The sequence below is a fragment of the Marmota flaviventris genome, chromosome 8 (assembly GCF_047511675.1).
Source record: "Marmota flaviventris isolate mMarFla1 chromosome 8, mMarFla1.hap1, whole genome shotgun sequence".
NCBI lineage: Eukaryota > Metazoa > Chordata > Mammalia > Rodentia > Sciuridae > Marmota > Marmota flaviventris.
In genome coordinates, this window is record NC_092505.1 from 52,476,486 (window position 1) to 52,504,455 (window position 27,970).

At 35.9% G+C, this 27,970-nt stretch overlaps 2 protein-coding genes and 1 non-coding gene across 6 annotated transcripts; 1 reads left to right on the forward strand and 2 right to left on the reverse strand.

Annotated features, from left to right (window-relative positions):
- On the reverse strand, window positions 1-24,147 carry Pigx (phosphatidylinositol glycan anchor biosynthesis class X). The gene is made up of 9 exons (XM_071614891.1): window positions 24,124-24,147; window positions 23,078-23,218; window positions 22,788-22,983; window positions 18,573-18,636; window positions 15,265-15,348; window positions 12,506-12,647; window positions 5,262-5,475; window positions 2,894-2,994; window positions 1-881 (listed from the first exon to the last, which is right to left on the reverse strand). The coding sequence occupies exons 1-9, from the start codon at window positions 24,145-24,147 to the stop codon at window positions 738-740; spliced, it is 1,110 nt and encodes a 369-aa protein (XP_071470992.1). The 3' UTR covers window positions 1-737.
- Window positions 8,097-8,200, reverse strand: LOC114093415 (small nucleolar RNA U13). Its single transcript, XR_003582897.1, has one exon. It is a non-coding gene; the product is annotated as a small nucleolar RNA U13 (small nucleolar RNA).
- Window positions 23,273-27,949, forward strand: Cep19 (centrosomal protein 19). Of its 4 annotated transcripts, XM_027936000.2 has the most exons (4): window positions 23,273-23,550; window positions 23,629-23,711; window positions 25,981-26,144; window positions 26,810-27,949. In XM_027936000.2, the coding sequence occupies exons 3-4, from the start codon at window positions 26,015-26,017 to the stop codon at window positions 27,169-27,171; spliced, it is 492 nt and encodes a 163-aa protein (XP_027791801.1). In that variant the 5' UTR covers window positions 23,273-23,550; window positions 23,629-23,711; window positions 25,981-26,014; the 3' UTR covers window positions 27,172-27,949. The 4 variants fall into 4 exon arrangements, with proteins under 4 accessions (XP_027791801.1, XP_027791799.1, XP_027791797.1 ...); XM_027935998.2 differs by lacking the exon at window positions 23,629-23,711 and having other exon boundaries at window positions 23,461-23,550; window positions 26,005-26,144; XM_027935996.2 differs by lacking the exon at window positions 23,629-23,711 and having other exon boundaries at window positions 23,465-23,550.
- Window positions 27,950-27,970: the final 21 nt, after the last annotated feature.

Consider the following 27,970-nt stretch of genomic DNA (forward strand, 5'->3'; position numbering starts at 1 on the left):
TTAAAAGAAAATGAAGAAAATGTCTTTATTTCAAATAGTAACACTTTCATCAATTTCAATGTATATTCTTATCATCAGGAAGTATGTGGATTCACCCCAACACATCCTTTTCCCACTTCAGCACTCAAGTCTCTCTGACACCCTCCAGATGCCATTTTCCTAATCTTCCTAAAATAGGTCTTGATTATGTAATGATTGTTGGGCTCCACTGTACATTAGCTTTTCTAAATGTTCATAATTACCATATATTATTGAAAATAGTTTTTGATTATAATCTCATCCCAAGGTTTTCTGGGGTAGTGTCTTGTTTTTCATCTTTCTCTTCTTGAGTAAGCTGTTCAAATTGTTTGAATTTGCATCCATGATTTTCCATTGAGTTCAAGTGTGACCTTGGGCAGTCTATATGGTGAACTCTGATCATGTTACCTATAAAATATAGGCAGTCATAGTACCTGAATTCTAGAGCTATTATGAGTGAAAGAAGATGAAGTACCTAATACAGAAGTGTTTTTGACATATAATGACCTCTAGAAATATTGGCCATTATTTTTTAATTATGCAGTTCCTCAGATATATGACTTGGGAGATTTATTTCAGTTCTTTTAATAATGACTACCTCTGTTGTTGCCTCAAAAAAAGAAAAAAATAATAAAGCAATGAGTTAATTCTGGAAGAACACCTCTAGTCACATTAACATATCTTTTTTGGTTTATAGAAAACATTAAACTGCATAAAATTTACAAAGAAAAATGACCATATTTGAAAACAGCTACAAGAATCAAAGTAGAACACAGGATTGTAATGAGCAGAGTCACAGAACATACTAAAGAGGTATGTATAGTCAGTCCCACTGGAACTTGTAGAGTCACATTCTTATATATCTGTGGAGAGAGGATAAAAAATAAGAAACATTTCAAATGTATGTCCTAAAGGGAGACTGCTATTTCTTGGATTTTTTTTAATTTGATCTTTTTCTCTTTTCTTTTAAATATTTTTTAGCCAATGCTATATTACATACAACATTAGTGTTTGAATGACTTTCAGATCCACCATTTCATTTAATGTTATAGATTCAAATTCCCATAATAATTGATTTCACATTAGTTTGAACTTTTTCTACTTGTTATATAGAATTCAGTGTATTATTTTTTTAAAAAAACTATATACCAGCATCACCTCTATAATCAATATAAACAATTACTTCCTTTGGCTATGTTTTACCTTTGAATATAGAATTATAATTTGAGCTCTAGAGAAAAAACAATAAAATAAAGTATCTGTTTAGTTGTTTTGTAGTATCTCTCCTCAGATAGCTTTTTCCAGTTTGTTATTCACAAATCACAAAACTGAATATATCCTTTCCTATGGCTAGCAATGAAAAATTCTCCTGTGTTCAATTTACTTTCTATGTTCTGTTTGGTTTTGAAGATAAAGGGGTTTAATTAGGAACCTTGGGAAATTTTATGTTTAAAAATAAGTTTTTAAATAAGTTTTTTTTTTTTTAATTAAAATTTAGGTAACCTGGGAATACTTTCCTTTTCTGTTTATACACACCTGGATTTTAATTTCACATTAAAAAAAAAAAAGCCAGTTATCAATAAAATCTATAACAAACACTATCTGAAAATCAACTTAAAAAAAAAGGCATCTTAAATCTTAGTTTAGAATACCACCTAATTAATGGCCTAATACCTATTTTCCTGGTACATATAAAGAATAAATAAAAGGAAAACAATCTATAAACTCTTAAGCATACTCTTCACTCATATAAAAAAATCAAATGCAATTCTCCAGATTTTTTCAGGTACAAAATGGCAATGGCAGTCTACTGAAAATGGTAATCTATATTGTGTAAGAGATTAGCAGCCATCCATCTTCCTAAAAGTTGGTTCAAAGAATGTCCTCCAATAAAAAACAGCAGTGCTTTACAGTAGGTCTTCACTGTAAGCAGTAGTTTCCTGAGCTAGCTGGTGGACAGATTTCTAAGCAACCATAAGAATATTACTTTAAATTTAAATATCCACAACAGTACATATGAATAAACCTGCCCTCTGGTTATCTAACTGACAGTTTTTGTTGCAAGTTCACTTGGCTCCTTGTAAAAATATACTAAAAATTAAAATACAAATTGTACCATTCAACCAAACAAAGCAGGCCTTAAGGAGAATTAGAAACAAAGAAACTAACAGTAATACAAGCACCAATTAAAAGGCAGCTCATAAAAGGGGAACAAAAGGATAGTGGGAAAAAAAAAAAAGGAAAAGAGGTACTTTGTAAAGAGACTTATCATGATGAAGAGAGGAAAGAAGTAGACTTCTGTTAACAAAGAAAGGGGAGGGGGGTAAGTAGAAACTGTAGATTCCTAAGACAAAGCTGGTGCTTAGAAAGTATTAATGACCAATTTAATAATATCTGAAAACAAGCTGGGGAAGTCAAAACTACAAATGGCCCAAAGTGGCCCAGACTAGATAAAAAAAAAAAAAATAGCAACTGTCTAGAAGCTTTATGGTAAGTTTAAATGATAGCACTGGGTTTTAGTTTCCTTTTTCTACTTCCTCTATGTAATATAATTATTTTCTTGTTAAAAACTAATAAAAAATTCTAAATAAAAATAAAGTTTTATTGATAAAGGAAAACAAAATGAACTTTACACTATTTTTCCTCAGCATTTCACACCTTTAAAAAGTGTATCAGCTATACTTATGTTCTAACCCAATGAGGCACAGGATTAACAGCCCTTAAATGATTGTATAACTTTACCCAAATAAGGAAACACTGTTACCATCAGTAGCAAAGAAACAACATTAAAAACTAACAAAAACTCACATTCTATGACAAAATACAAGACTTAAAAGAGGCAGCACTATCTAAAAACATTAAAATATTAGCTTACTGATTTATACTTCATGTTGTTCCACTGGCATATATCCTTACTCTTCAAAGCACAAGGAGCTGCCACTTGTGACTGAGCCCAGCACCTCAAAATCGGGAACTCTGAGAAAAGTAGTAGAACACAATGTCAGAAAATCTGAATTTGGACTCAAGGTTAGTCCTATATTGAACATGAACAAAAGTCATGGGATATGAGTCTCCAAACATTTTAATACACTATATATATGATTTGGACCCATCTATCACATACTGTTATTTTAGCATCTTTTTTTTAATATTTATTGTTTAGTTGTAGATGAATACAATACTTATTTTATTTATTTATTTTTTATGTGGTGCTTAGGATCAAACCCAGGACCTCACACACGCTGGGCGAGCGCTGTACTGCTGAGCCACAACCCCAGCCCAAGCATCTTTTTTTTAATGTGGATGGATGGCTAAGAAATTACAAAATTATAAAGAAATCAAATTTGACTTAACAAATCCCCCCGCCTTTTTTTTTTTTTTTTTTTTGGTGGTACTGAGGGGGACTCTTAGTCAAGCTACATCCTCAACCCTTTTAAGACAGCGTTTCACTAAATTGCCCAGGTTGCCCTTGAAGTTACTATTCTCCTGCCTCAGTCTCCTGAGTTACTGGTATTACAATGCATGCATCACTATGCCTGGCTCCATTAAAAATTTAACACAAAAGATTTTTAAGGTATAACATTTTTAAAGTGAACACATCCTAAGCATATAACTTGATAAATTTCCACATGAAAAACACCCATATAAAGAGCACTCTGGCTGGGTGCAGTGGCACATGCTTATAATCCCACCAGCTAAGGAAGCTGAAGCAGGAGGATTGTGAGTTCAAAGCCAGCCTCAGCAACTTAACAAGGCCCTAAGCAACTCATTGAGACCTGTCTCTAAATAAGATACAAAAAAGGGCTGAGGATGTGGCTCAGTGGTTGACCACCCCTGGGTTGAATCCCTCGTACCATAAATAAATAAATACATACATACATACGTACATACTCTGATCAAATCCAAAACAGCACTAGAACCACGACCACTGTTGCCTCAGAAGAGGCACTTTTCAAACTTTATTTAGAGTAAGTAAAAGATACTATTACTAGAAACAGAAAATTAGACTAGATGAGAAAAGTTATGGTAGCTGAAATTTTTTTGAATTTCTCATTGTAAAAGGTATGATGGTGGCAGATGTAAAATTAAAAACATCCTATCTGCCAGTTTTTAGACACAGTGCTATTAATTTTATAAACATTCTAGTAAGCCAGCCCAAATTCAAGGATACAAGGATCCAAAATCTGAAAGGGGCTTCTTTAAAAAAAAAAAAAAAAAAAAAACTCAATTCAAAGACTGTAAGACTGTGAAGAAGAAAAAGCAAAAGAATAATTTTTTTTTCTTACTTTACCCAAATCTCCACAAAAAGAACAATTACAGAGCAAAACCAAAAGCTCATGAACAAAGTTTACAACAAAAGAGGTGACAGCTAGGCACAGTGGTACACACCTATAACACAGTGACTCAGGAGGGTGAGGTAGGAGAATGACAAGTTCAAGGCCAGGCTCAGTAACTTAGCAAGAATGTCTCAAAAAAAATTGGGGGGGGGGGGGGGGACTGGGGAAGAGCTTAGTGATAGAGAACCCCGGGGTTCAATCCCCAGTACTGAAAAAAAAAAAAAGCAAGTGATCTAACCATACCTCTGGAGTCAGCTGCCAATTTCTGGGAATTAAAGGAGTCAGAGGAACATGATGAACTGCATCATGGGTACAATTAGGAAAACACCAATCATGAGAAACCCTACAGGTCAAATGGCCCAGGTCCTCTCAATACATTAGTTTTGAAGAAAAGAAGGAATGAGGAAAAACTGAACTAACAGGCATAATGGAAATAACAGATTTCTTTTAATGGACAAGATTAAATGATAGGGTCTGAGAATCTTGCCCATTATGGTAGTAAAAGTATTGAGAAACAAGGGAATGATTAAATCAGTAGAGTGAGTTAGTGTTAAAGAGAAGGAATAGACTATGAGTGGGAAAGAATATGTGAAGTTCCCACTAGGTGGCTGGCAAAGTTCTATTTCTTGAACTGGGTGGTAGTTACAAGGGTATTTGCCTTATAATAATTCTCTAATTTATTTATTTATATATATATATATATATATATATATATATATATATATATATATATATATATATATATATATATATCTCGTTTTTTTCTATACCTGGCTTCATTTTACAATCAAAAAAGTTTAAAAGAAAAAGGAAACATGCTTTTGCCATCCCTGTCCTTGACTGAAGACTTGGAATCATACCCTCAATTCTTATTTTCAACCCTCAGAAAAGACTTGAAATACGCACCTTGGTCACAATACATCAATAAATCTGGGTTGTTGACTATAACAAATGTTTCTTCATCTTTACTATGTGGCCGGTGATAACGATAGTGCACAGGCAAAAAGGCTTGGAAACAATCAATGCACTGTGCATCTTGTCTGGCGTAAATGAGAATTTCAGATTCCTTGGACAAATAGTTTGGGGCTTCTATATTAAAGTTTTCTGAAATCATCACTGCCTGTTGAAGAGAAAACAGACATTAATCAAGAAAAAGAAAAGGGGCTGGAGTTGTGGGCTCAGTGGTAGAGCACTTGCCTGGCATGTGCAAGGCACTGGGCTCGATTCTCAGCACCACATAAAAATAAATAAATTAATTAAATATTGTATCCATCCACAGCTAAAAATATTTTTAAAAAAAAGAAAAAGAAGAAGAAGAAATGGATGAAGAAAAATAAAGACACAAGTAAAACCAGAAGACTGCAGTGCAAATATACAGAAGTGTCAAATGTACCCCCATTATCAACCTTTTTCATTTCCCTTCCATCCTCAAGTTTAAGTAGAAAACACAGGATGTGATCTGTGTATAATAAAAGTAAACTGGGGAAATTATACTCTGGGATGCCAAATTTACCCATAAAAAATTATTTCTGTGAAATTTCCTTATTAACCTCTGTTTAGGTGACAAAACAGGTACCAAGAAGAGACTGTGTGAATAAAAACAGCATTATTTAATAAGTATAAAAGCTACTATGACAAAATCTATTAAACCTATATTAGGCTATAAATTATTAATATCATTCTGGTAATCTTCTGTTCTTTAGTGAAGTAACTAGAGTGGTAGTAAGATAGTACAATGTTGTCAGGCAAAGGTCAGCAACTCTTTCTACAATGTGTATAAAAGGTTAATGGAAAAAATGGCAAATGATTGTGTGTGTACAGTGCTGGAGATGGAATCTCACATGTTAGGTAAGCCCTCTATTGCTAAGTCCCAGGCCCTGTAAATATTTTATTCATTCATTCATTCCTCTGAAATAGGGTATTGCTATATTGCCCAAGCTGACCTCAAACTTGTAATCCTCCTGCTTCAGCCTCCCAATTAGCTGAAATTACAAGAGTGTCACTTTGCATGGTTTGCTTCATGCATTTTGAAGCTCTTTTATTAGGTGCATAAATATTTAGGATTGTTACTTCTTTCTCATGCACTGAACTCATTAACCAAAGGACCTGGTGATAGTCTTTGCTTGCTCCAAAATCTATTTCCTAATTTTAATATTGACAACTTTCTTTTGATTTTACTTTTAGCTTGTCTTTAAATTTAAAATACATTTCATATAAACAACATACAGTTGAGGAGTATTGCTTTCTTATCTGAAGATCTTTATCTTTTAATAGGGATATTTAGAAATTTACCCTTAATATAGCTATTAATATGGTTAAGTTTAAGTACATCATCTTGTTACTTGCTCTCTACTTATAACATGGTCTTTGTTCGGATTAACTGAATTTTTTTTTTCTTTTGGTACCAGAGATTGAACCCAGGGGTGCTTAATCACTGAGCCACCAGAAGTTTGTATATTTTACTTTGAAACAGGGTTTCACAAAATTGCTTAGGGCCTCAGTTACTAAGGCTGGCTTTGAACTTGAGATCCTCAGCTTCCAGAGCCACTGGGATTATATGTGTAATCCACCAAACCCAGCTACCTGAATATTTTTTATAATTCCATTACATCTGCTTTGTCACAAATTAGCTACGACCTTTGTTTTCGTGATAGCTTCAGGATTTACATGTTTAACAAATTACAGTCTACCTTCAAGTGACATTAAATGACTTCATGTTTCATTTCACAACTTTATAAAATTATACCTCTAATTTTCCCCATTCAACCTCTGTAATATTTGTCACACATTTTACTTTTATATATAGTACTAATACTACACTACACTGATGTTTTTGTCAGTAAGTCTCATACAGAGTTAAATTATAAGAGAAAAAAGTTACCCTTTTAAGCATTCTCTTTCCCTTGTATAAATCTAGATTTTACTTGGTATCATTTTCCTCCCGCCTAAAGGACTTGCTTTAACATTTCTTGTAGTGGAGGTCTGATGATGAGTTCTTTCAGCTTCGTATATCTGAAAGCCTTCATTTCCCCTTCACTTTGAGACATTTTCAATAAGTACAGAATTCGAATTTCACAGGTTTTTCTTTCAATGTTTTATAGATGTTATCACAGTCTTGTTTACATTATTTCTGACAAATCTGCTGTCATTGTTGTTTTTGTTTCTCTGTATATGCAAGGTTTTTTTTCCTGTTTTTTTTTTTTCTTAGTTGTAGATGGACACAATATCTTTATTTTATTTATTTAGTTTTTATGTGGTACTGAGGGGGTCAAACCCAGTGCCTCACACATGCTAGGCAAGTGCTCTACCACTGAGCCACAATCCTAGCCCCCTCTCACTGCTTTTAAGAGTTTTTTTTCTCATTGTAGAAAAAATTGGTTGACATGTGACTTGTAGTTTTCTTCATGCTTCTTGGACTTAAGCATCTTAACCATATGTCAGTTTACAACTTTCATCAAATTCAGATAGTCCTCAGTCATTATTTTTCAAAACTTTTTCCATTTTCACCTCTTTTTATTCAATGGAGATTCCAATTACTTGTACACTAGGTCACTTGAAGTTGTCGCACAAGTTCTCTTATGTTCCAGTCACCTTCTAAATTGGATCTTTTATCTTTTTACATTTTTGGTAGATTCTATTGCTATGCCTTCAAATTCATTAATTTTTTCTTCTGCAATATTTGATCTGCCATTTATCCCATCCAGAGTTATTTTTGTCTCACACACTGTAGTCTTTTTTCCACATCAGGTGGGTAATGTGATCAAAACATCATAAGAAGGTTTAGAGGGACACACATCTCACCCAGCATTGTGATCACCCCATCATCATACTTGGGAACTGAGGATTGGTCACACACTGTAATCTTAAATGTTAGTTCAGTGCTGTTTTTTTACAGTATCTTCCATGTCTCAACTTTCTGAACATACTGAATATAGTTACAGCAACTGTTTTAATGACCTGCTTCCTAATGCTAACATCTATGCCAGTTCTGGATTGGTTTCAATCAATTAAATAATCTCCTCAATATAGGTTTTATTTTCATATACACTTAAATAACTGCTAGATTTTGTGTGAGTCTGTGTAGTGCTAGGGATGGAACCCAGGGATTCGTCCATGCTCAGCAAGTTCTCTACCACTATGCAAACCCCTCAGGTCTCTGCTACTTTTTTCAAAGAAGTCATAATATTGTGAACCTGATCTCATTTGATGCTAGGTATTTCTGTATTCCTATATTCTTTTTTTCATTCAAAATGCTTTATTTACTCATTTTTGATTGTATATATTCTTTCCTATAAATAATATTCTTGAGCTTCGTTTAAGATGCAATTAGGTTAAGGGCTAGGGATATAGCTCAGTTGGTAAAGTTCTTGTCTTGTATGTGGAAGGTCCTGGGTTCAATCCCCAGTACCACAAAAAAAAAAAAAAAGATGCAATTAGGTTATCTGGAAATGATTTTTTGTTTTTGTTTTTGTTTTGGGGGGGGGCGGTTACCGGAGATTGAACTCGGGGGCACTTGACCACTGAGCCACATCTCCAGCCCTATTTTGTATTTTATTTAGAGACAAGGTCTCACTGAGGTGCTTAGCACCTCACTTTTGCCAAGGCTGGCTTTGAACTCACAATCCTCCTGCCTTAACCTCCCCAGCCACTGGGATTACAGGCGTGCGCCACTACGCCAGGCTGGAAACAGTTTGGTTTTTTGAGGGTCTTACTTTTAAGATTTGTTATGCAGCACTGAGGCAATGCTCAGTTTTAGGCTAAGTGCTCCCCACTAATGAATAAAAGCTGTTCTGTTTACTCTATCCATTGTCCAGTAAACTATGAAGCTTTTCTCAGGCTGCTCAGTGGAAAGAGACACTATACACTTGGTGCTGTGTGAGACCAAGCACTGTTACCTCTCATTTTGTCAGATGGTTCTCCCCCTGGCATCAGGTGGTTTCCTCACATACATGCACTAATGAATACTCAGCTACATATTTGAGGGCAACCTTGTACGGATCTCTGGAGTTCTGCCTCTATGCAATTCTCTCTCCTCAAATATACTGTCCTGTGAATTCTAATGACCTTCCTTTCCCCAGATTCCTAACTTTATCTCAAGAAGTCCATCAGGCTCTGTTTGAGTTCCTCCTCCCTGCACTACAACCAGAAACCTCTCTCAAGGAAGTAAGCCAGGACAACCATAGAGCTCACCTTGATTATTTCCCTTCTCAGATATCATTGCCTGATAGTCAGTGACTTTTTTTTTCATTATTTCATGTATTCTAGTTATTTCAGGTGGGAGACTAAATCTGTTCCTTGTTCTCCAACTTATCCAGAGGCATAAGTATTAATGCCACATATTTTGATTTGGCAAAACATATGGTTTCAAAAACACTATTTTCACTTGGATCTATAAAATAGGAATTTAATATTATACTGTTCTTAAAATATATGACAAATCTGATTAAAAATATCTAGAGGGAGTAGGGACATAGATCAATGGTAGAGTACTGCCTACCATGGATGAGGCCTTAAGTTGGATCCAGTCACACTGTCTAATAGCCCTACCTAAAAATGAGGTGAGTATTTATTAGGTGTGTATCTTATCCTTAGTGAACCTATTTAAAGGCTTGCAATTATTTCCAAATTGCTCACAAGCTACTTAAAAAGCATTTTGTTATCATACCACCCATGTGCTTTGAGAGCCCAATTCTATTTATCTATAGGAAAAGAATTTAAAATCTCACTGTAGCCAGATGCAGTGGCACATGCCTGTAATCCCAGCAGCTTGGGAGGCCAGGGCAGAAGGACTGTGAGTTCAAAGCCACACTCAGCAAATTAGTAATGCTCTAAGCAACTCATTCAGATCTTGTCTCTAAATAAAATACCAAAAAGGACTGGGATGTGGCTTAAGCACCCTCAGTTAAGCACCCCAAATTCAACCCCTAGACCAAAAAAAAAAAAAAAAAAAAAAAATCAGTCTAGGTATATAGGCATCAATTAATCCCTTTATATAAATTCCCCTTTATCCTCATCATAAAATACCACTTTTCATGACAAAATCTCTCTGCATAAGGAATTAGGCCACAGTCTCTCAGCTAGGAAAAGGAAAAGCATGTGATACATCAAGAAATAAACTTCTAATTACCTATCACAAATTTGGCATCTATTTTTGTAGAAATTTTTTAAATAAATATACTTAGAACATTATAATTAGGGATTCGAAAGATGGTTAGAAGATCAGTTAAAGAGAAACTTGTCAATCAATGTATAGGGGCATCCTTTCCCTTCCACCTTTTCTTATAACATTCAAACTAATCAACCAAATCTCATCCCAATCAAAAGTGTGGGTGCTTTCACTTCCTTTTAGATAACCCTATCCAAACACTTTCATTTTCTTAGAACATGATAAGTGATTTTATTAAGTATGTTTAAATAAAATTCCAATTCACATAATTACAAGCCAAGAACCATGTTTAAATTTGAAACCTATTATTTTAAATTCTAAAAGCTTCACTTAAAAGTCATAACTTGGCAAAGAAAATAATGAGGTCCTCCCATATAGGAACACGTATCTAAACTGACATGCATACACACAAAAAAAACTTAGAACAAAGGAAGAAATATGGTAACTGAGGATTCAGAGTCAGAAACTTAGCATTACAGACCTTTCTTTATCTCCTGAATTTTAAGCCATGAGAATATATTTCTCTGTTAGAGAAAGTTAAAATAAATGAAAAAGGTGAAGAAATTGTCTTAAAACCACAATTAGAAATAAACTGCCATCGTGAATGACTACAAAATTCTTATGTGAAGCCAGGTGCAGTGGCACACGCCTGTAATCCCAGCAGCTCGGGAGGTTGAAGCAGGACTGGGAGTCAAAAACAGCCTCAGCAACTTAGTGATGCACTTGGCAACTTAGTGAGACCCTGTCTCTAAATAAAATATTTTAAAAAGGCTGGGGATGTGGCTTAGTGGTTAAGTGCCCTGAGTTCAATCCCTGATACCAAAAAAATAATATTATTAACTAAGACAATTTCCCAAAATTTGTTTTTCCCCACTTTGGTGGTACTAGGAATTTAACCCAAGGGTACTCTCCTCTAAGCTACACCCCCAATTTTTTTTTTAATATTTATTCTTAAGTTTTAGGGGAACACAATATCTTTATCTTACATTTTTGTGGTGCTGAAGATTGAACCCAGTGTCTCGTGCATGCTAGGTGAGCACTCTACCACTGAGCCACAACCCCAGCCCCTATACCCCCAATTTTGAGACAAAGTCTTGCTAAATTGCCCAGGCTAGCCTCAAACTTGCAATCCTCCTGCCTCAACCTTCTAAGTAGATGGCATTACAGGCATGTGCCACTATCTGGCCCAAAATTTCTTAATAGGAACCACCTGGGTTATTAAAAAAGGTGTTTGAAACCAAGCTAGATATACTAAATTGGGATTTCCCAGGAACACAATAATCTGTATAAAAAGTACCCATTATTTTTGTTCTTATCAAAGTTGGGTAAACTCTTGACTATGTGAGATTCATGTCAGGAAAGAGCAACAACTTTACAACCAGACAACCTTAGATTCATTTCTTGGCTCTACCATTTATCTATATGATCTTTTATAAGTTACTTGGCCTCCTTGTGCTTCAGTTTTCTTATTTATAAAACGGAGATAATACCTTCAGGAATGTTATAAAGATTAATTTTACCTTGCTTCCTTTAGAAACAAATATACAAAAATTAAATAAATATTAAATATTAGTTTCTTTTCCGAATTATACAGATAGCAGGGCATATGTCTATCTACTTTAACATATAGGCTATTGAAGCACTATTTATTAAGCATTCTTTTCAAGATACACACACACACACATACACATATACATATATATATGTATGTTTATATACACACGTTTTGTGTGTATGAATACACATGAACATAATTTTCCTAAGTCACTAAACTATGAATCATTCTGCTGAAAAGCATTTAACTGGCTCAGTTTAGGTGGCTTAGTCCTAACAAATATTACTTATTGAAGAATACTCCCATCTCTGAAGATATCACTTTATACACTTCAATAACAATTTTAAAATACTATAAAATTGTCTTATCTACTATTTTATCTTAATCCAAATTATATCATTCCCTAAAAAAATTTATTAATGGCTGTACCTCTGTTATGTTTCTCTCTCGTAATGAAGCCAACTCATAAGGATCCACAAAAAGTCCTGTTGGGATATAGTGTTTAATTAAGAGTCTGCAGGTCTGTAAGTCCTCAATGCTTTCTCCAAATTTCACTTTTATTAAAAGGTCTCTGAAAAACAAGTACATTTAAAATAAATTTCTTCATTTGATTGTTAAATGAACTAGCATAACATCATATCCATAAAAGTAAAAACAATCCCCAGTACAATCATCAATGAATCAATCAATTAATAGAAATCCCTTGAGTTTTTGCCAAATACCAAGATAAGCACAAGTGAGATATAACTCCACAAAACTGGGCAAAAAAAGACCAGGGAACTGAAAAGTGAAAAACTCCAAAATTTCACACAGGACTAACTGGATGACATTCAAGTTCCAACCAACCAATACTTACAGAAACTGAAGCACTCACTACAGACCCTAGTCTGGTAAGGCTTAGTAGAAAAATTAGCCTTAGAGTAAATGTCACTTTAGCTTTAAGAATATACATTTAGGGGAAAAAAATGGTTAAGAAAGGATTAAACAGATTGGGAGGAAGACGGATTACAAGTTCAAGGCTAGCCTCAAGCAACTTACTAAGTCTTAAAAATTTTTTTTAAATTTAATTTAAAAACAAGAAGGAATGAAGGAATGAAGATATAGCTCAATGATAAAGTGCCCCTGGGACCAATACCAGTATCAATAAAAGAAAAGTATCAAGCTGATAAGTAACAACTGCCAAAAGAAGAAAACTCCTAAAAAAAGTCACAACTGCCAAAAGAAGAAAAGCTCTAAAAAGTCTCTAAAAGAAGACAATCCAACTCAATAATGTTTGTATCAAAAACATTCCATGTTCAGCATCCTATAAAATGTTACTAACAGATGCAATTAAGCAGGGAAATATGACCAGGAAAATATTAGTCCATAGACACAGACCTAGAAACGACAAAAGTAACAAAATGGACATTAAAACAGTATTTGTACATACACCATATAGGTTCAGGGATTTAAAGACAAGCATGAACATTCTGAAAGAAAAAAAGGGTAATTTTTAAAAAAACTGAATGCAATTTTAAGAGATAAAAAATAAGACTCTTGAAATAAAGTTACCCAGATGTGATTAAAAACAATTAGATACTGAAGAATAAAAAGATCACTGACTTGGTGACAGAGCAGCATAACTATCCAAACTGAAGCATAGAGAATAAAGAAGAATGGGAAGAAAAAATAAATAGTTTTGGTGATCTTTAAATAGCAAGTGGTCTAGTATATGTACAACTGGAGTCCTAGAAAAAGAGGAGAGAATGTGACAGAAAAATTAAAGGCTGAAAATGTTCCAAGTTTCATGAAAACTATAAGCCCATCAGTCTGAGATGTCCAACAAAACCTAAGCAGGATCAACATAAACAAACCACACCAAAGTATATTATTCTCCAATGAAAAAATAAAGAAAAACAGTCAAAGGCTATCAAGAAAAAGTTCACTTTGTAGAAAGTAACTACAATAAGCCTAAGCCATAAGACATAGCATAAGTAGGCTGCAACTGTACAAGACTGGGCATATTTATAGTAATAAAACAAAAAAAGCTGTCAGTCTATAATTATTCATCCTGGAGAAAATCCTTCCAAAATGAAGGCAAAATAAAGACTAAGACAAACACAAACTAAGTGAATTTCTCACTGCAAGAAGAGTAAAAGATATTCCTCAGGTAGAAAATGATAAACAGATGGAAACATCCACAAGAAAAACTCTTGAAGAACATCAGAAATGGTAAATATGTGGGTAAATACAAAAGACTTTTTTGGCCAGGTCTGGTGGTGTGAACCTCTAGTCCTTGCTACTTCAGCAATTCCACTTCTAGGAATTAAAAGAATCAAAAGTAAGAATTTGGAAAGATATTTGTACATATATACTCTTAGCAACATCATTTGCAATAGCCAAAAGAGAAAAACAATCCAAGTGTCCATCAACATTCAATGAAATATTATTCAGCTTTAAAAAGGAAGAAATTTTCTGATATATGCTCCAACATGAATGAACTTTAAGAATATTATGCAAAGGAAAATGAGTAAGTCACAAATATTGTATGATTCCACTTATATGAGGTACCTAGGGAAGTCAAATTCATAGAGACATGAAGCAAAATGGTGGCCAGGAGCCAAAGGAAAGGGGAGTTATTACTTAATGAGTACAGAATTTCAGTTTTGTAAAATGAAAAAAGTAATATGGAAGAATAGCAGTGATGGTAGCACAACGATATGAATGTACTTAAGGCCACTGAAGTGTACACTTAAAAACTGTTAAGATGACTTTTTATGTTATGGGTATTGTATCACAATTAAAATAAATAATATAAAAAATATAATTGAAGCAAAAATAACAACAATGTAATTAGGAGTTTATAACAGAAGTAAAACATATGACAACAAAAGCATAAAGAAGTTAATCTATTCTAAGATTTATAATCAATTTATTCCAAATAAGATGAGAGAGAAAAAACTAGAGAACAAACAGAAAAAGAAAGAGAAAAAAAGTAGCAAGGTGGATAAATTTAAACCAAAATAACTATATCAATATTTACATAAAAGTTGGGGCTGCTGTTGTAGCTCAGGGGTAGAGCACTTACCTAGCATGTGTGAGGCACTGGGTTTGATCCTCAGTACCACATAAAAATAAATAAATAAATAAAACAAAGGTTAAAAAAAAAACTCTACATAAAAGTTAATGGTGTGGGCAGGCACACTTACATACACCTGTAATCCCAGCAACTTGAGAGTCTGAGACAGAGGATTGCAAGTTTGAGGCCAGCCTTGGTAACTTGATGTGACTGGCTTGGAACAAAAAATAAATAAAAGAAATGAAACAAAAAATAACTTGAAATAAACTCAATTTTAAAAAGGGCTGTGGATGTAGCTCAGTGCTAAAGCACCCTGGTACCCAGTACCATAAACAAATTCAAAAAAAAAAAAAAGAAATGGTCTGGCCAGGCACAGTAGCATATACTTATAATCCCAGCAATTTAGAGATTGAGGCAGGAAGACTGCAAGCTCCAGGCCAGCCTCAGCAACTTAGCAAGACCCTATCTCAAAATGAAAAAATAAAAAGGGCTGAAGATGTAGTTCAGTAGTGGAGAACACCTGAGTTCAGTCCCTAGTATCACAAAACCAATTATAAAAAATAATAAAGTAAATGGTCTAATCATTCCAATTAGAATATGGAGACTGACAGACTACATGAAATAGAAACACTTGACTACATGCTATCTACAAAAAACATTAAACAAAAGACATAGATTAAAAGGATTAAAAATACATTCAAATATTAATAATAAATAGGGGTGGCTATTTATTAGAACTTTTTATTTTTTATTTTGATACAGAGTCTCACTAAAGTGCCAAGGCTGACCTCAAACCTGCGATCCACCTGCATCAGCCTCCTGAGTCACTGGGATTACTGGCATTTACCAACACACCTAGAGTATTTTTAAATTTTTATAAAGAAATTTGTCTTAATTATCTTTCAGGCAACATTTCTTCATCTTGTTCACAGACACCATATAAAACAAAAAACTTCAAGAAAATCAGATACACCATGACTATAGCACTTCCCTGATCCACCTATCTACCAACTTTATAAAGGAAATATTTGTAATAAATTCATGATAACTTCCAGCGACCACCTCTTCCTGTTCTGTGTTCATAAACCAACCTTTTAATAATCTGATCTAGAATTCTGCCCAGAATCTACACCAACACCAAGCTCACAATTTTGTAGTTCTAACTTCCAGATTATCCAAAGGTTATAAACATTAGTTCAGCAATCTTTTTTTTTTTTAAAGAGAGAGAGAATTTTTTAATATTTATTTTTTAGTTTTTGGTGGACACAACATCTTTATTTTATTTTTTATGTGGTGCTGAGGATCGAACCCAATGCCCCACGAGCGTGCTACGGCTTGAGCCACATCCCCAGCCCTAGTTCAGCAATCTTTTAAGCAAATTCTCCTACTGCAATGAGAGTTCATCAAGGAAGGGAGACTCTGAACTTATTTATAATAATAGGCCCTTTTGTATGATTCCCTTATGTATTCTGCACTTTAGTTCTCTACTGTGAATATTTGTTTGGCCCTTTCCAGCGTAGAAGTAAATCTTTGTGACCAAGAAGAAAAGGAGCAAAAAAGTTCTAATGTTCTATAACTTGTTAATCCTTCCTCATTCATTCTAGCAGCAAGACATCTGCTTTAAACATAACTAATAAGCCTTCTGGGAAAAAAAAGGATTACTGACATTTTCTATCTTAAACAACTCAGATTTCTACTTTCTGAATCTATTATGGGTGCTGTCATTCTTTATCCTTCGTTGGTTTTATGTCCCGTTTTCATTCTGTGTAACTGGAAAACTACATTTCTTATCACAATAGCCTCTACAAGTACTTCTTTTTTCCTTATTAGAATCATTTTTATCACAACAGCCTCTACAAGTAATTCTTTTTTTCCTTATTAGAATCATTTTGATGGCACTGTCAAATTTACATTATTTAGTAGCCCCATTCCTCTTGAAATTCAGACCATAACAATAGTTTTATATATGCTAATAGAGAGAAGCTATGTACCTAGTCTAACTACCTGGACATTGCTTAAAATGTGTCTCTGGAACTCCATTAAAAACTTTCAGAAGTGCCCTCTCACCATCTTCTCTCCCAAATTAATCTTACTACTTTACCATCACATCTCCTCTTTGACTAAAACTGGCTTGCTTAGCTTGATCACCTACCTCATTACAATAATGGCTAACATTTCCCTAGTATATCAAGGAACTTTCTATATATTCTCTGACTTAAACCTCACAACACCAATGAGGAAATACTAACATTACCCAGTTTTACTGATAACAAAGAAAAGACTTAAGTAACTTGCTTGCCTAAGGACACATAGATAATGAGTACCTACATCTTGAGGCCAAATCTATCCAAGTATCAGCAGCCCAGGTTTTTTTTTTTTTTTTTTCTCTCTCTCCTGGCTCTGCATATGCTATACTAACTTGGAAGAGAGGGGAAAGAGGAATTTCATGTAAGGTGACTATGAAATGAAATTATTTTAAAATCACAGGTATCATAATGTATAGAACAAATAAAGTTTGGGGAAGTTTTCTTATGGAACTGTTTCATAGCTTTTTACCAGTCCAAAGATCTTTAATACTGCAAACACTCATCTTCATTCATCTTTTTTTCCCCTCCCAGTGCTGGAGATTGAACTCAGGGTCTTGTATGTGCTAGAAGAACGTCCTACCACTAAGCTACACCAAAAGTCTTACTCATCTTTTTCAAACAATTTTATTTGAAACCAAGTCTAGTAAATAAGAAATAGTGATTCAGAGTGTTGTATCAGACAGTATTTAAGAGCGTGCATAGCTTTGAATAATGGGATAATAGTATTAAATCTGAGTCAGAGCTTTATCACCCTAACTTCTACCAAATGATTTAACTTCTCTGAACCCTAGTTTCCACATCTGAAAAGCAAGAAAAAGTTCATGTGTCTCATAGCCATTTGTGATTTAATGGAGCACTGCATATGTAGCTATTGTCTGTCTATCTATCTATCTATCTATATATATATATATATATATATATATATATATATATATAAATTAAAGTACGCATGGTAAACAATGTTTTCTTCTTTTCTCCACTGTTATTAAAACCATTATTTCTGGCTGGGCGTGGTAGTGCACACCTGTAATCCCAGCAGCGGGGGAGACTAAAGCAGGAGGATTGTGAGTTCAAAGCTGGCCTCAGCAAAAAGTGAGGCACTAAGCAACTCAGTGAGACCTTGTCTTTAAATAAAATACAAAATAAGGTTGAGGATGTGGCTTAGTGGGTGCATGCCCCTGAATTCAATCCTGAGTACAAAAAAAGAAACATTATTTTTAAGTATGAACCACACGTGATAAATCTCTCACTGATAAACTTTAAAAGTGATTTTTCAATTTATCTGTTTCAACTATCAACTTTTTAATCTAAATTATAAGATAGTATTTTAATATAAATATGGGCAACTTACCTGTGGAAACCATCTTTCAAAACTTCTTGCCTTAAAATAATTTCAGAACAAGTGGCCCTTATGCCTATAAGAATGAAAAGATTTTTTAAAATAAGCACTCAATGAAAGAATATTTAAATAATCAGAAAATAATTATTTCAATAGGTTTTACTTGCCAGAAAAGTAGTCAATCTAAAAGCAAACAAAAACAAGTTTGAGCTACCTCTAAACCTATTTCTAGTACAACATAGTGGTTAAGAATACTGACTATGGAGCCACAACTGTAACCCCAAAGACTCAGGAGTCTGATATAGAAGGAAGCCAGCCTCAGCAACACAGTGATGCCCTAAACAACTTACTGAGACCCTCTCTCAAATAAAAAATAAAAAGGGCCAAGAATGTGGCTCAGTGATCAAGTGCCTCTGAGTTCAATCCCCAGTACTAAAAAAAAAAAAAAGGAGGGGGGCAGATATTGACTTTGGAGTTAGATTGTCTGATTTCAAATTCCAGTCTGTCACTTAATAGTGATGTGTCTAGGCAAGATAGTTTCTCTCTCTATGGTTATCGTAAGAATTTAGGATATGGAGAAACACTTAGAACAGAGCCTACCATATGGTAAGTGCTCTAAATAAGTGTTTGTTATTAATAGTACTTTAGGGTTGGGAGTATAACTCAGTGGTATAGCGCTTATCTAGCATGCCCGAGGCCCTGGATTCAATCTCCAGCCCACCACCAAAAATACTTTAGTTAGGTGATTCCAGGACACCAAAACAGAAGAAAATGGCTAAAGAGCCAGGAAATCTATTTTAATTCTAGCTCAATGAAACTATGCACATATGAGAGACATAATAGAAACTTCTGTATTCTAACATCCATGCCTATAAAACTGGGACAATTGTACATTTATGCCTTGTGGAGATGTTGGGTTAAATAAAAAGGCAAGAAAACTGGAGTCACTTAAAGACTAAATGGGTTCCTTTGTAAACTTAGAATAATTAGAAATCTTATTATACTGACACCATGCAAAATTCAGACACTAGAAATTACTTAACACTCAATGTAAGTGTCATAAAACTAAAGATTCAGTTTCTATCACCACCAATACTACCAGCACCTATCTTGCTATAGAACTTTGCCCCATCTCAAGTTAGAACTATATAGAAAGAATATTAAAACAAACACACAGAAAACTACATATTATGGAATATTACTGAACACGTTAGATATAATCCTGAAAGGATGTATTAAGAAATATGATTTGAAGAAACCATTTGAAATTAGGAAAAAATATTAGAAAATGTTACTTTTACATTCAATCTTCCACCTGGGGCTTTCATGTTTTCTTTTAAATTTCACAACCAGCAAATAGGCAAGCAAAATTACTTTCATTAGTACATACAGGAAACTCAGACTTATAGTTAGCAACTGGCTCTGGGCATAAAACTAAGTGACTGATTGGAAGCAAGTTTTACCATTTATTGATTGATTGATTATTTGTGGTACTGAGGATTGAACCCAGAGGTTCCCTATCAATGAGTTCATCCTCAGCCCTTTTTTAGACAGGGTATCCTGAAATTTCGAGGATGGCCTTGAACTTACAATGTTCTTGCCTCAGCTTCCCAAACTGTTCATTACAAGTGTGGACTTGCCTGACTTTATTTCGTACTGGGGATTGAACACAGGGGCACTCAACTCCAGCCATTTTTTTGTATTTTATTGAGATACACGGTCTCACTGGGTTGCCTAGGGCCTTGCTAAATTACTGAGGCTGACTTTGAACTCATGATCCTCCCGCCTCAGCCTCCCAAGCCAGTGGGATTACAGGTGCGCACCACTACCTTGCTTGCCTGACTTTTTTATAAAAGCCTATGATATTTTCACTCTTGGCTACTTAAAGAAATCTTATTTGGAGAAGCATATAATTTTTCTCCAAATAAACAGATACCATCTATCTCTCAAATTAATAGGCTTTTTAATTCTTTTTAGATATACATGAACATAGGGTGTATTTGGATCTATTATACACATATGGAGTATAACTTCCCATTCTGGGTTATTCAGATGTGGAGTTTGACTGTTCATGTATTCATATATGAACACAGGAAAGTTATGTTCAATTCATTTTGTGTCTTTCCTATTCCCATCCCGCCTCCTTTCCCTTCATTCCCCTTTGTCTAATCCAATGAACTTCTATTCTATTCACCACCACCACCAGTATTGTGTGTTAGCATCTGCATATCAGAGAGAACATTCCACCTTTGGTGTTTTTTGGGGTTTTTTGCAATTGGCTTATTTAACTTAGCATGATAATCTCCAGTACCATCCATTTACCAGAAAACATTGTAATTTAATTCTTCTTTATTGCTGAGTAATATCCCATTGTTTATATACCACGTTTTCTTTATCCATTCCTCTGTTGAAGGGCACCTATGTTGGTTCCAGCGTAACTATTGTGAATTGAGCTGCTATAAACATTGATATGGCAGCATCACTGTAGTATTCTGATTTTAAGTCCTCTGGGTATATGCTGAGGAGTAGGATAACTGGGTCAAATGATGCTTCAATTCCAATTTTTCTGAGGAATCTCCATGCTGCTTTCCAGAGTGGTTGACAATATGCAGTCCCACCAGCAATGTATGAGTGTATCTTTTCCCCACATCCCCGCCAACATTTATTATTTCTTGTATTCTTGATTATTGCCATTCTGACTAGAGTAAGATGAAATTTCTGTGTAGTTTTAATTTGCATTTCTCTAATTGCTGGAGATGTTGAACATTTTTTTATGTTTGTTAACTGATCATATTTCTTCTGTGAAGTGCCTATTCAGTTTCTTTGCCTACTTATTGATTGGGTTGTTTTTTTGTTTTGTTTTGTTGGTGTTAAGTTTTTTGAGATTTTTATATATCCTGGAGATCAATGCTCTGACGTACAGGTGGCAAAGATTTTCTCCCCTTCTGTAGGTTTTCTCTTCATATTCTTGTTTCCTTTGCTGGGAATAAGCTTTTTAGTTTGATATCATCCTATTTATTGATTCTTGATTTTACTTCTAAAGGAGTGTCACGGAAGAACAGTTCCTAAGCTGACATGATGGAGAGCTGGGCCTACATTTTCTTCTAATAGGCACAAGGTCTCTGGTCTAATGAATAGGTTTAAATTCTATTGGGATGAACTCTAGAGTAGTAAACCATTCATCCTGAGGTGGTAGAAAAGCCAATTGACAAATAGGCAAGCAAATATTAGTTACTTATGATATTTAAGACAAAAGTATCATTTCAAATTGAAGATCAAGCATCTGGATTCACTTTCAAGATTTTTTCCCTTTTAAATATTATTCGGTTGAGGTGGCCTAAATGGTCTCTGTCAAGTGACCCCTTTTCAATTATAAAATGCAAAGCTAGAGAAATCTTTACAGATGTCAAGTCCAGCTGCTTGAAAATTCTCTTTGTTCTGATAATCCTTTTTAAAAATAAATTTGGAAGTGTAATTCTGTAAACACACAAAAGCAGAACTGTGCTGATTGACACACACTAGTCTAACACCCTTATTTTACAGGCGGAGAAACTCACACGGTTTGTGCTAACTTTCCCTCCCCATCCAAACGCGGTCATTGCATTGTAATTTCTCTGGCAAGTGTCTCTCTCCCACTATCCTGCAAGCTCCATGATTGGCTCAAGGCTGGATCCACAGCACTTGGCAGAACATTAAGGCTCACGGACTCGGGTCCAAAGATATGCATCAACTCCTGACCCACTCCCGAATCATAAAGAAAACCTAACCCAAACCAGTCAATCACCAAAGAAGTTTGTAAACAAAACTAGTTTCCTCCGCACACGCACAACCCAAGTCTTTGCTCTTCTGGGATTCTCACACCTCTCAGGGCACGAAGGTTTTTCTAGCCCGTTAGTCGCTGGAAGTTTCATGCAATGCAAAATGCTTCCCCGCTGTACTTCTTTTACCATATTTTAAAACAGCTCTCCAGTCCCACTTCGGACGGACTAAGCCCGGACTAAATCTCTCCAAACTCCCGGAATCGGCCAGACAACAAGAAGCAAGGGGAGGGAAGAGGGGAGGAGAAAGGCACGCGGCCTTTGTTTTAACCTCCTCCACCTCGCCCTACCCTTCCAGAGTGCCGCGCAGAGTACGCGAGGCACCTCAGCAAACCGCGGCGCGGAGATGACCCTGCAGCCTGGAGTTTCTGCCAAGCCCCACCTCACTCCCGAGCCCCGCCCCCTTTACCAGCACCGAAGGGGGCGTCAGAGGAGTTGGCGGCAAGCGTTTGGGTGAGCCCAGCCGCCCCGAGGAGCAGCCAGGCCACGACCCGGACAGCCACGGCCCGGGCAGCCAGGACGCCGGCGGGCGGGCGGACGCCCGAGAGGAGCGCGGGGACCAGATGCAGACGCAAAAAGGAGCCTACACACGCCTCACGCAGCTCCTAGAGTGCGCAGTCACCGAGTTAAGGGACTAGGACCGAGGGCTAAGTGCAACGCACGCCCGCGGCCTTGCAATTTCCCAGTTCTCCACAGCACCGGCACCACAAAGCTCCCGCGAAACGTAAAGCGGCGGGGCCGGCTCCAAAATGCGCTCTCGTGCCGCCCCGCCTCCCGCGGCCCCGGTAGGAGGCGGGGCAAGGAGCGACGCAAGCGTCGTGACGTGCACCCGGGCTGTTGCTGTGGGAACGGTTCGAGGTGTTCGGGAGGGCGGGCCGCCCAGCGGGCCCTAGACCAGGCTCTCAATCCTGAGAGCTGGCGGTTTTCGCTCGGAGCGGGCCTCCTCCGCCCGTGCCTGGTCCTGGAGTGCTCCGGCCTCTTACATAGGAGTTCACCCCGCGGTGACGTCAGCGATCTGTGGCTATGGGCTCTTCCTGCAGCGCCAGGCTCCGCCCGGCCTCAAAGTCGACCCAAGTGCGCTCTGGTGCTCTGCGGTTGGGTGGAAACAACCCTCTCCCAGCGGTTTAGACGTTGGCCTGCAGGAGAAAAACATTTTCTGTACTTCTCTAAGGGTAAGAAGTCATCCTTACACTGGTAGGGACGTGAGTAGGGAGAGGTTATTTACCCATTGGGAAATCGTATCTCTTTAGGTTCTGTGGGGGACAATTATCAAGACCTTCGCAGTCACTTATGCCTGGGCAGAAAAGTATTCATGTCTAAGAAGAATAATTAGGTAATGTGCCGTCCCTTGTCCTGAACTGAACGAAATCTGTAAGCAGCCTAGAGAACACCTACTGCAGATGGGAGTGCTTTTGTGCTTTGCAGTTGGGTGGAAACAACCCTCTCCTGGTGGTAGGACAGAAGGCTCTAGGGCGGATGTCTCTAAGAGTAGCGTGTGTGTCTATCTTAAACTGAAAATAGCAGAATAATCATGTTATTTAGAAATGTGGGGATAAATTTGGGGGGGAAAAAAGTGCCTAAAAGAATTGACTCTTGTTGACTATGGAGATGGGTAGAGCAGAGGACAGTAATTTTTTTGTTATAATCCTCCTGGGATTTATGTTATATTCCAAGCAGAATACAAACATTTTTTAGTAAAAATGAAAGTTAAACTTGAAAGAGAAAATAAAGTATCAATTGCATACATCATTCCCAAGTACATCATCCATCTGCTGTAGTGTGTGCAGTTTATATTGTGCTCAGTAGAATCTCCTAGAAAGTTTAGTAACATCAAATTTTAGTGAACTGGGAGTAGTATTTGATCATTGCATCGTATCAGAGGCAGAGCACAAATTCTCACATCCAACAATAAGAAGTAATAATATAGATTATAAGACAAATCCACATAGCAGCTATAAAAATTGCCTTTTAGTAAAATATGTATTAATGACATAATCACATAGGTTAATAAAAGGAAATAGTATATATGATGTAAAAATATATGACAGTTTAAAAAATAAAACCGTATGCATAGGGAAAAAAAGGATGAAGTAATCAAGGGAGATTAATTCATGTTTTCTTCCTCCCCTTTCCCCAGTTTTCTACAATGAGCATGTATAAATACTTTTAAAATATTTAAAAACTACACTCTTATAGTGAATTTCTAATAAAACTAAGTTTTCCCTCCCACTCTACCTCAGTTTTTGACAATTTTCAAATCTTCCTGGGAATGTCATAGCCACATCTAAAGCAGTTTTTATAATTAAATGTATTTGACACTGAGCGTGAAGAAGGGAAGAAAAAACAGAAAGTGCTAATCTGGAAATAGCTCCATTTTTTATAGCTGGAAGAATATCACACAGTGAGAAAAATAAGCTGAAATAAAGGCCATGTAAACATTATTGACCTGTATGTGAGAGACAGATTCTCTATCAGGCCTCTTTGGTCAGGTTTCTGGACTATAAATACTTGGATGACATACAGGAGCTATGTGTTATATTAATAGATAGCATTAAGAAGTATGTATAGAATGCCAACTACATTCCAGATATTGTGAGATGTTGTGGTGAAAATGGATATGCACCTTCATGAAGCATATAAACTGGAAGGGAAGATGAATGATTAAATGAACAATTTCAGAAACACTCTCTGTGAGTAAACTAATTGAGCAAGTATACAGGAGTCAGATTTGGTCTGACAAACCTTGTAGGACAATTTTTTTTTTTCTTAAGAGTACTAAGGATTGAACCCAAGGGCACTCAGAGCCCAATATCTACAACCCTTTTTATTTTTTATTTTGAGGCAGCATCTTGACAAGTTGCCCAGGTGCCTGGCCTCCAACTTGGGAGCTTCCTGCCTCAGCCTCGTAAATAGGCAAGATTACAGGGTTTGCACCATTTGCCAGCCTGACAAAATGTCAAAAGTTAAAATAACCATATACCTTGATATAAAAAGTGCCTGATACACAGTTTCTTAATTGATAAATAGGAAAGACTCCATAAGTCAGTTCTTGGGTTCACTCAGGGGTTCATATACAGTCTTCAGTAAGAGTGTCATATTCTAAGAACTCCATCTGAATTGTACTCCCAGCTCATATGTGAACATACCTACATCTTTCGATGAACCAGAGAATCTTTTTCTTTTTCTTTTTTTTTTTTTTTTTTTTTTGTCCAAGGGACTGAACCCAGGGGCACTTTACCACTGAGCTACATTCCCAATCCTATTTTTATTTTGAGATAGTGTCTCACTAAGTTGCTGAGGCTAGCTTCAAACTTGCAGTCTTCCTGCCTTAGCCTCCTGAGCCATTGGGATTACAGGTGTGTACCACCATACCTGGCCCACCCAGAGAAACTAAGGGATACAGACTAAGAGCCAAAATGAATTTCAGGCTAGGCCTCTAAGTATTGAGCTTCATAGGCTAAGCATGCATAGAACTGGACTACAGCTGCCTATGCTGGGAAGGTGGGGCCAAAGAAAGAAGATTTATCTATCCAACACCTAGTTGTTTTGTTCCCCTACCCCTGTCTGCAGAAATTATTATGCAACTAACACATTTTCATCAGGTTTCCTCTGATTTACCCTGAAAGTTATGTGAGAATGATGTGCACTGCCAAGAAATGTGGAGTTAGATTCCAGCCTCCAGCTATTATCTTAATCTATGAGAATGAAATCAAAGGAAAGAGTCGCCAGCGCATCATGCCAGTCCGAAATTTTTCAAAGTTTTCAGGTACCTCATATTTTATCTTGCCTTCTAAAATGTTCTCTAAGTTGCTTAATAAGTACAGTTTGAGTCTCTTACAATGACGTGACATGGACTTCAGAGTCAACAGATGTAGATTCAAATCATGACTTTATCTTAGATGTGTGACCTTTGGATAAATTGACAGTGAGCTTCAGTTTCCATATCTATAAGAGGAAATTGATAATTTTTTTTCGAGTTCTTTAACTGATAATTTAATCCTTTTCAGAATGTTGTGGACTAAATGAGATAATATTATTCAGTAATATTAATTCACTTCTCTTCCTCCAAATGTTTTTAATTTATAATCTTAACATTTTATTACTACCACTACTGCTGCCTAAAAGCTATAATGCCATTTTTTTCTTCTTAGATGTGCTCTTCAGTTGAAATTTTTTACATCTCCACAAAGTGATTTTAAGTTAAGTAAAAAATACATCCATCCTTCCCCCTTCACACTCAATTTATTATAAAAGAATAGTTTTATAAATAGTTAATTCCAATAAAGCCATTTAGCCACTTGTCTATAATGTGGATAATGATTTCAGGGTTCTGAGTTTTTTGTTGCATTTTTGTTCTTGGAACAGTTTGTGGTGCATTAATTGCTTGTGGTGTATATTATATATGTAGTATATGTTTTCCCCCTTTCCTAGACTGCACCAGAGCTGCTGAACAGTTAAAGAATAATCCACGACACAAGAGTTACCTGGAACAAGTATCCCTGAAGCAGCTAAAGAAGTTATTCACTTTTTTACGAGGTTACTTATGGGGACAGAGTTTGGCAGAAACGATGGAACAAATTCAACGGGAAACAACCATTGATCCTGAGGAAGACCTGAACAAACTAGATGACAAGGAGCTTGCCAAAAGGAAGAGCATCATGGATGAACTTTTTGAGAAAAATCAGAAGAAGAAAGATGATCCAAATTTTGTGTATGACATTGTGGTAGAGTTCCCACAGGATGAACAACTGCAGTCCTGTGGCTGGGACACAGAGTCAGCTGATGAGTTCTGACACCAAACACTCAATTTATTGGGGTAGAAACATAGATGTATTCTAGAAATATCTGTAAAGAACACCAATTATATATATTGGGTCATAAATCGAGGACATTTATATCTACTATGTAGGTGCATGAGGAATAGAGGAAAAACAATATAGGAATCTGCCTTTAAGGAACTTGCAATCTAATTGGGAGATAACTCAAAAACTTATGAAAAGCTAGTTAACAGTATTAAGCAGCAAAATATTAGAGCCAGATAACAGAGGCTTAGATTATTATAGGTTAAAATAGTCAGCAAAGACTTTTCCTTTAATGGAGAGATAGGAGTTTGCCTAGATCTTGAAATGGTAGTATTTATATAGATGCATATGTAGGATTCCAATTGAGGGCAGTGGATAAAAGGTGAAAGGATGTTAAAGAGACAAGAAATAGAAATTTTTATTTGAGGAACAGTGAGCAAATTATGGTTTGATGAGATTAAGGGGCATATATGGTTACCAAGAAATTATCCTTTATGCATTATGCTTTTAAATATATGAACATTCTTTTGTATGTATACAGCCCTGGAGTAGAAAAGTACCTCTGCAAAATTCCCTGCTGCTGCAAGTGGATGTTATGTGATGGATATGAGGGGAATTCTGCTCCTCTGGGATAAGGAAATGTATACTAAAGACATTTCTAAATGTATACTAAAGAAACCAGGAACCTCTTCCCATAAGTGAGAGAGGTTTGTTTGTAAAATGGGAAATCCACCCATAATAAATGAACAATAGGTACTGCCAGTTTAAACCTATTCATGAATTTGAATGT